Genomic DNA, 9,155 nt, shown 5'->3' with positions numbered 1-9,155 from the left:
TGTCTTCAGGGACTCCTCGGAAACAAGGCTACTTCTGAAACCCTTCATAGTTTGATATAGGCCTATAACTTCAACCTGTCCCACAGCCAGACGCAGTGAGGCGGATGTGTCGATTTGGTGAAGAAATAAATCCGTTCAGAAAATAGTTCTTATGTCTGCAGTTCCAGTCTGAGTTGAAACATGCAGCAACACGCCTGATGGATGCGGATGAGCTGCAGCCGCACTACAGTGGGTTATGATGCCGTGGGATAATCATATCTCTCATACATAAATGTAGTTTTTCCCTTTCTTTTCTTTTTTCTTCCTTTGTTTCTGTTTATCGTTTGTCTTTTTTCATTTCTTCTAAGTAGCCAACAGGCCTAAAGCAGGCGAACACCATCATCAGACTCAATTTGCACACAGCGTCTCATTTGCACACAGCGCCACCTTCCTGTGAAATCTGTCATGACTTTCAGTCCCAGCAGACTAGCCCTGCGTTCCAATACCCATACTACCATACTATTTAGTAGGGAAAAAAAGAATTAGTATGTCCCAATACATACTAAACTACATACTTTTTAAGGGCAGCTGCAGTACATACTAAAAGTAAAAAGTATAAGTATGCGATTTGGAACGCAGGGATATACTATTGCAGCAGACTGCAGCAGGTGTGATTCACATGCATGCGGATGTTGAACCGGAAACACCGCGTCGTTTCACCAACATTTCAGGTGGAACAGTTACAAAAAACAGCTCATGAATATGCAAATATGAGACAAACAGCACATGAATATAGTGAGATCAATTCGGATCAACATGAAAGCAAACAGCAAGAAATAAGTGAGATTATTTTTGTGTTTTGTTTTGTTGTTGTTAAAACTGATTGTAAAAATGGCATTAGTCACTTAAACATGAATAAATCTTACATTGATTTCATAGTAAATTGATTCTATATGGTAAATTTCATATGCATAAATGCACAATTATAAAAGTAATAAAACTGTCGATCTTTGAAGAGGAGGAATGGCTGTGCTGTATTCTTATTCTTTAATCGTTTTTATAGCCTATGAATGGAGTCTATTTTTCTCTATGATTTTTTTTTTAATTTGAAGTTCTTGAAGTTTTTTTTTTTTTTTTTTTTTTTTTTTTTTAATTTCATTTATTTTTGATTCATACTCCTGTTTTTTTGTTCCACGTTATGTTAACAACATGTTGGGCATAAAAAGAAATTTATGTGTTAATTTATAGCATATACTCACACGTACATACAACATGGCAGTACATATGGCAGTATATAACAACATGTTCAGAGAAAAGCTGAATGTGTGGGAAAGCAGCAACAAAAACTGTTGAGATTAAATGTTACCAACTTCTGATCGACACTGCCAGTTTAATTCTGTCATCATCATCATCATCACAACAGCAGCGGCTGTGTCATCAGCCTGTGATCTTTGCCAAAACGCTGTTAATACGAGCAGCTCGGCCGGCTGGGTTGTTGCTGGGGCTGCCATTAAATCCTTCATTTTGGAGTTTTAAATGGGACCAGAAGGGGGCGCTGGCGGTCCTTCATCCTCCCAGCATCCATACCAGCAAACCAGAAATATTATTAGCGTATGTGTTTAGATTCTGGAGGCATCTTTATGTTTTGCTTTAGTTATCTATGCATTCATTCATTCATTCATTCATTTGTTTGTTGGTTTTTGCTGTTTGTTGTTTGTTTTCTTCATGAATTTTATGGGGCAGCTAAATTATAATACTGAAGGAAAAAAGTTTTCCATTTTCTGCTACCACTACTACTGCTACTTCTGTTACTAGGGAGAGAGAGAGAGAGAGAGAGAGAGAGAGAGAGAGAGAGAGAGAGAGAGAGAGAGAGAGAGAGAGAGAGAGAGAGAGAGAGAGAGCACTCTAAAGGGCAGCAGGCAGGGAGGGCGGAGAAAAGCTGCACATGATATAATTTGTCACCCTCTAACCCCCGGACAAACACGCAGGGGTCCCGGGACAGTGAGGCTGAACTCTGCAGTGGGTCCCGGTCGGACTACAAAACGTGCAGGACGGCGCACAGTGATGACGCCATCATCAACGGGGCAGCAACAAAAACAACAACAGTGCTCAGCTGTTAGTTAGCTAGCTAGCTGGCCTAGCTAGAGTACTAAACTTTTATTTTTTATATATATATATATATATTTCTTATTTGGTATCCAACTTCTGTTTGCGTCTATTTCTTTTAGTGCGTGTTCATTTAAACTCAGCCTTGCTGGACTCTTGACGGTACAACGAGTTTTTTCCGTGTTCAGCTCTCCGCGCTAGCTGCTAGCAGCAGGCTAGCTTTTTGCGACGGGAGTGTGTTTGTTCAGTCCAAAGGTAAGGACAGGTGTCTTATATTTTGACAGAGGTGCCGCACAGCCAGGCAGTGTGTAAGCTGCTGACAACAGCTGACAGGTCCAGTTTAAACCCAGTACACCAGCGTGTGTGCTGTCACTCTGCCAGCTGATCTGTTGCTAACCCGCTGGTTTCACTTGACTTTGCTCTTAGTATTAATTTCAGTCTTTGTAAATGTGTCATGGCTTCTGTATATGCTTGTATGTTGTTCATGTTAAAGGGCCTGGTTGTTTGAAGTGACTGAGTGTCAGTGTGACAGGAGGGCCTCCAGTCCGACCTGTCTCCCCTTTGCAGACATGCCCACCTTCTGCTAATCCCATGCAGTTTGGGTCACAAACCCTTCAGTCCACATGTGTTCTTGTGGCCTGTTGTAAAATGGTGTGTTTGTGCAGACTGGGACAGTCTTGGAGCTGCATCAACTGGCTTTGACTAGAAAGCTGAGACTCTTGTGGATTCACTGAGCCACATTTGATTCATGTGTGATGATGTTCGCCCCCATAGCAGCTATTTCACTGCAGTCAGAGCATTTTTTTTAACCTTTACATCTACATACTAGAAGAGTTTTTAAAAATCACAATACGTATGGAATCGGCACCCAAGTATTGAATTAGGAGATAACTGTATCACCCAGCCTTACTGTCCTCTGCACATGCAAATGTGTCAGCGTACATATTCAATGTGTGTAGGCAGCAGGTACTGTCAGCTGGAAGATGATAGACCTGTTTATAATCCATGTTCCAAAATGTTGGTATAGTGCTTTGAATCTGTATTTTATATTAATTTCCCATCTCTTTCTCTCCAAGACTTCACCAGGCCAAATGTCTTAATGAGGATGCCAGACCACAAAACGTCCCGGTGGAGAATCTGACTTCCACCAATGACCACCAACATTATTTCTCCATCTGTTGTCATGTCACCACGGAAGAGAGCCCTGCTTCCTGTGAACAGTCGCAGGAAGGCAGCGGACGACTTCTTCCCTTTCAACTTCCTGCCGGTGGAGTGCCAGCTGCACGTCCTGTCCTTCCTCAATGAGGTGGATAAGTGCAGCTGCGCCCTGGTGTGCTCCAGCTGGAGCTGCCTGGTCCGCTCGTGGAAACTGTGGCGCGTGGCCGACTACTCCCGCCGCGGCGTCTTCCACCTGGGTCAGGAGGGGCTGCTCGTTTCCAACCGTGAGTTTGAGCGCTGGAAAGCTTGGGTTCACCATTACACCCACCACCTCATCTCCCGCCGGGCCAGCTTGCTCACCCTGAAGGCCAGCTTTGACCTGGGGGATCGCTGCAACAAGTGGGGGGAGCTGCTGAGCGACCTGCTGGATAACGTCCACTGCAGAGACCTCAGTCACCTGGACCTCAATTGGACCTTCACCCTCTTGGAGCCTCTGGATCTCCGGGTCCACTCCAGCTCCAGCTCGCACCGGGACAGCATCACCAAGATGGACCAGGTAGGGTGTCGTAGCGCTTAATTTAGGACCCCATCTGATACCGGCCAGTTCATCCCAGGTTGGACTCAGGGATGCTACGATTCTGGTCGCCAAAAAAATCATTTGGGGGCCCCTGTATTTTACCATGAATAGATCAATATCGGTCCAGAAGATGAATAACTTGTCTGTTGAATGATCACAAGACTTTGTGGCGTTACGTTTTGAGTTTTAACATGTACAAATCAAAACATCACACGATGTCACTCTCTGAAAAATGGGGTAATTGTATGCTATTTTTTCTTGTATTTTAATTTTAAATATATAATCATAATAATTATAAATATAGTTTTCTGCTCTTTTTTTTTTTTTTTTTACAGTTATTTTTTTTTTATACTTTTTTGACAATTGTATGGTAGTTTTTTGGGGCCAGATGTATAAAAAAAAAAGCCAGACATATGCATCGTATTGTTTTGGTCAGATTTCTAAAACCATGGTTCTGTTTTATAAATGTCAGTGAGTGAGGAACTGGGTGTATGTGCACGAGCCTCTGTTCCACTCCCAAAATCAGCCATTAAAGTATGACACGCCCTTAACAAGCTGTTTTCATATCAGTTTTCTGCAAAAAAAAAAATGCCATTTTGTCATCCTTTTAGTTATCATCTCATTTTCATCCTGGAAAAAGTTGATGATGAATACTTTTCGTAATAGTTTTAGTCAAAAAAAAACAAAACAAAAAAAAAACAAGCACTCTGACTCGTTGTGAGTGTTATCATGTTGTAATTGGCTTTGTCAAGATAAAATAGGTTGTCCTATCTGTTGTGCGCGCCATTTGTTATACAGACACATTGACAAGGACACGGTTGAACCTTGTGTTTGATTCAACAGGTGGCCAGTTTCCAGGAGCTGCTGACCAAACTCACCCACAGCTGCCCTCGTATCTCCAAGATGCGGCTGCATTTCGACTGGTCCGACGTCTCCGTGTCGCTCCTCACACAGTTCCAGCACCTGCGAGTCCTCGAGCTCAAGTACTTCTGGGTCTTCAAAGGCGTGACTCCCTCCACGCTGCAGACCATGACCAAATCCCTGCCCAACTTGAAGTCTCTGACGTTACACATCCTGGTGCCGCTGAGGAACCTGGGCATCTCCTACACTCTGGAGTCGCTCTCTCTGGAGTTCCTGGATGTGTCGCCCAGCCGAGGCTTGGTCTTCTCCTGCCTGAACCTGCCCGCGTTGCGTGAGCTCCGGGCCAAGAAGATCGTCCGCGGCATCACGCTGGACAGGAGGACCAGGCTGAGGATTCAGAGCCGATGGCCGTGCCTCTATCACGTCCTCCGGGACGGGACGCCGAAGCTCCAGGCCCTCAACAATGAGAGACTCCTTCCCACCTGGAGAGAAGAGAGCTATGGGGAGCTGTCTGCCATCCTGGAGCAGTCCTGTTACTGTGTGCAGCATCTAGACAGCTGGCTGTGGTAGTCTGCTGTTCGGCACATGGCTGGGCTGTGGCTGGTAGATGTCAGAACAGAGCAGCTCATTGCTTTCACATGCATCGGATTGTGTCCCCCGTCAAAATAAGGGCGTTTTCACACATGTAGTCTGGCTTGCTGTGGTTTGAGTCTGTAGAATAGTTGATTATTTGTTTATTATTCATTTGGTTCAAATTGGTTTCACACAGCAAAACACAGCAAAATACACAGTGCTTCCTGTAGTTGGGTCAAATCTAGGTTGGTTCACTTTCACACCATAAATGAATTGTACCAAGAGAGACAACCTCCTCAGCGAGCTCTTGGCTCAGTTGTTTTGCTGCGACCCAAGTCCAGTTGCTGGCTTCACCCCTGTCCACACAAACTGTACCAGCGTTTGAGTCGATCAGACCAAACAAGGCAGGTCTGAAAACGCCCTAAATAAGTGTTGACTGAGAGGGATGCAAAATAGTGGCTGATAGGAAAGATGATATGACCTGAAAGCAAAAGACTGCGTTGGACCACTCATTACCAGCAGTGGCCACGATGATGACACACAGCCTGTTTTCATTTTGTTTCCAACACACAGAGCACCAGTCGCTGTGCTTCATGCTGATTGCACTGTGCTGTGCTAAACTAGACTCATACTCACTTAAGCTCTGTGCTGGATAGAGGACAATGTAAAAGGACTATACCAGTGTTTTTTTTATGTTTGGCCCATTTTCAAATGTGAGTTTGTGGTTGAAGCAGTCACCTTATAATGTTCTGCTCCTGCAGCTAACAAAGTCCTCGGCATTCAGAAACCACACAGCTGATAATTGGCGGTGGAAAGCAAAATGTTTCCCCGGGGGCTATTTTCCCTGGCAGAGGGATTGTTTTGCACTGCCCAGTTTCAAGTCATCAAAACACAGCAGTGCTGCTGGTTTTAGGAAAACTGATGTGGAGGACTTTATTACAGCGAAGGAATACTGGTGTGAGGAAAGTTTGATTTGTTTATAAAGGCTAAACATGCAAAATGACTGGTATCGTCCTTAAAAAGGATCACCTGAGCCGCGTCCACACTCTAGGCTGTCCATATAGTGTGAAAGGAGAACTAGGTAGTGTGGTCATTTTTTTCCAAGTGCATTTCAAATTCAGCTCAAAGCTGATGTGTAAATTGAACTTGTGCTTTTGCATTTGAATGTCATTCGGATGCATTTTCCCCCTCAGCCACAGAGATACGGTCGTACTGTTGGCAAAGACCGGACGAGACAGTTGAGTAACAGTGGCTCAAGCAGAGGGATTAGCGTTCTCACAAAGACCATTGGTTTGTGGACTTAAACTCATTTTGCGCTCATTGAATCCATATAATGAAAACATTTTTGAGTAATTTAAATGTTGACAATAGAGAAGCGCGTCCATCATGTAAGTCTGTGGCCGTGAAATATTGAAGTAACAGTGGAAGACCAGAATGAGTCTCAAATCAAAGAGTGCTGAGGCGGGGTCACGGCGACTCGGTCCCTTTGACCACCTAAGTCTTAATAACCTGGCACCTGCTCTGAACCCGCTGCCGGGCGCCGGGCACAGAGAGCCGGTGCTAATCTGGTGTAATTCTGATCAGAGCCAGGGAGGAATGCAGCACAGCTGATCGGGGTTCATTCCAGCACTCGACCAGTTTGCACCAAACACACGTTACTTGATTCCTTGGTTTGTTTTGTTCATGTACAACTTTGACGACTTGACTGCTCCTCGTGTTTTCGTTGTGTGTGGCTTCTCGTTCCAAAGTGGTGAGAGCTGTTGTGATCGTGTGAGATTTGAACATTTGATATGTCTGTCTCTGAATGAAGGAACTCTGTTGCTCTGAAGACTTTTTAAACCCTGACATTTCGGTCATTTCTGTTACTCAAATCGCCTCAGCGAGTGACTCGACTGAATTCCAGTCTTTTCCATATATGTGAGTAAAATGTCTTTTGTGACAATGATTTCAAAATATTCCATATGTATAGCGAGTTTGTGAATCTTATTTTTAATCCTTTTTACCATCGGCCTCAATAGGGTAGGTGCACAAGCCCCATACTTCCTGAAAGAAAGAGGGCATCTTCATTTCCTGTCCTTTACTACTGGATAAAGTGATTAATCAGGTGTGTGGAACACCTTGGGCCTGCCCAGTGCACACCTGCATTAATCACTTAATCCAATAATAAAGGACAGGAAATGAAGATGCCCTCTTTCTTTCAGGAAGTATGAAGTTGGTGCACCTAGCCTATTGTTTGATTCTCACTTGAAGAATGCAATCAGTGTAATTGCAGTTCTAACCAGTAGAGGTCCTTATTGTCCAAGGTTTCTGTGGCCGTGATGATTTCTCTCTCAAGGTCTTTTAACAGAAAAAATGCTGTTGTTTACAATTGCACTAGTGTAACACCCCCCCCCTCCCCCAGACCACCGGACTCTGATAGATCTGCCTCCGTTATGTTTGCGTCTGTGTTGTGGGAGCCGTGTTTGCTCCAGGGTATTTATGCTATTTAGAATATATCTGTGTATGCCTCCGATTCTGTTGTTATGATTAAAGTGTGGAACCTTCCAGAGGATTCTTCAGACAAAGAGACCGTGTCAGTGTGGAAGTGTGTACAGCCGAGAGCGTCAGCAGGCAGAACACAAAGAGTTTACAGAGTAATTAAGTGATGACAGGTCCCGGGACCCCCCTCCCACACACACGCTGGAACACACTCATCCCTCATGCAAACAGCATTTACACACACTTCTACACATCTGCAGGGTCCTGTGAGAGTATTGTTTCATGTTTTTTTTTTCATGTTTTGTATTGTGTTTAACTCCATGACTGTATGGATGTGGTTTCTGTATTTTGGTCCTTATTTTATTCCTGCACCAGTGATTTGTTGTATGTATAATGAGGTGTTTCCCCACATGATACTGGTGTCGTCGTAATGCCACAACTGCCTTTGAAAAAAATACAAAATCTCTTCCTGAACTGAACACAACTGAACACTATCAGGTCAACATGGGACCATGCTCCAGGGGTGTAGCAAACACAACGGGTGGAAACCTGTGCAAACTCACTTGATTTCTTAAAAATAAAACTGTTGAAAAGAAAATGACCAGGATATACCAGGAAAAAAGATGCAATAGGGATGAGACAAGACAGAAAAAAAAAAAAAAACACAAGAAACCTTTCAAGAAAAAAAAATGTATAATTAAATACAATATATTTTAAATTAAATTACAAAAAATACCACAAAATACCCCCCCGCCCCACCCCAAAAATGTAAAAACAAACCAATAAATAAATACAGAAAAAATCCCGCCCCAGAAAACGGAAAATCAAAATAAAGTGAATTTAGTGAAATAAAGCCTTTGAGCATTAAAGTTTGCCCTCAGCTTCCCAGGTTTCAATCAGGTCATCTCTGTATAAACCATGCAAGGACGGCCACGCCCCTGCTGTGTCCGCTGAGTTTCCTTATGCTCTACACTTTTCATCTGACAACAGCAATAAACTCATATTCTGTGAGGCTGAAGGTCACCCAAACATCTCCATGTGGAGAGCGTTTATGGTGTGCGGTCATGCCTAATGGAGCGCTGTCATGAACATAAGCACATCACCAACAAGCCGTATATTCTAGGAAATACTTAATTCAAAACAGGGATGAGGCCTCGCTGCGCAGCTTGTCCACCGAGCATCTGGCCTCGCTCGTTTCCTCTTCCCTTCATTGTTGTGCCCTCGCGGAGTTTCAGCGCAGCCGGGACGTTTTGATCCGCCGGCAATAAGAGCATCTGTTTTCACTGCCACACCCAGCCCAAGCCCCTTCTCATGGAATGGTCCCGTTTTGCCAATTTCTCTTCCTGTGTTTCCACTCAAGGTCAAAAATGTGTGTGTGTGTGTGTGTGTGTGTGTGCAAAGAGGGGGTGGTGTCCGATTGATT

The 9,155-nt window shown here is 44.0% G+C and overlaps 1 protein-coding gene across 1 annotated transcript; it reads left to right on the top strand.

Annotated features, from left to right (window-relative positions):
• The first annotated feature begins 1,956 nt into the window (after positions 1-1,956).
• Positions 1,957-6,047, top strand: LOC115360112 (uncharacterized). Its single transcript, XM_030052756.1, has 3 exons — positions 1,957-2,340; positions 3,162-3,799; positions 4,664-6,047. The coding sequence occupies exons 2-3, from the start codon at positions 3,236-3,238 to the stop codon at positions 5,249-5,251; spliced, it is 1,152 nt and encodes a 383-aa protein (XP_029908616.1). The 5' UTR covers positions 1,957-2,340; positions 3,162-3,235; the 3' UTR covers positions 5,252-6,047.
• Positions 6,048-9,155: the final 3,108 nt, after the last annotated feature.

This window comes from Myripristis murdjan, chromosome 6 (assembly GCF_902150065.1).
Source record: "Myripristis murdjan chromosome 6, fMyrMur1.1, whole genome shotgun sequence".
In the NCBI taxonomy this organism is placed as follows: domain Eukaryota; kingdom Metazoa; phylum Chordata; class Actinopteri; order Holocentriformes; family Holocentridae; genus Myripristis; species Myripristis murdjan.
This window is presented reverse-complemented; position numbering and strand designations above follow the sequence as displayed.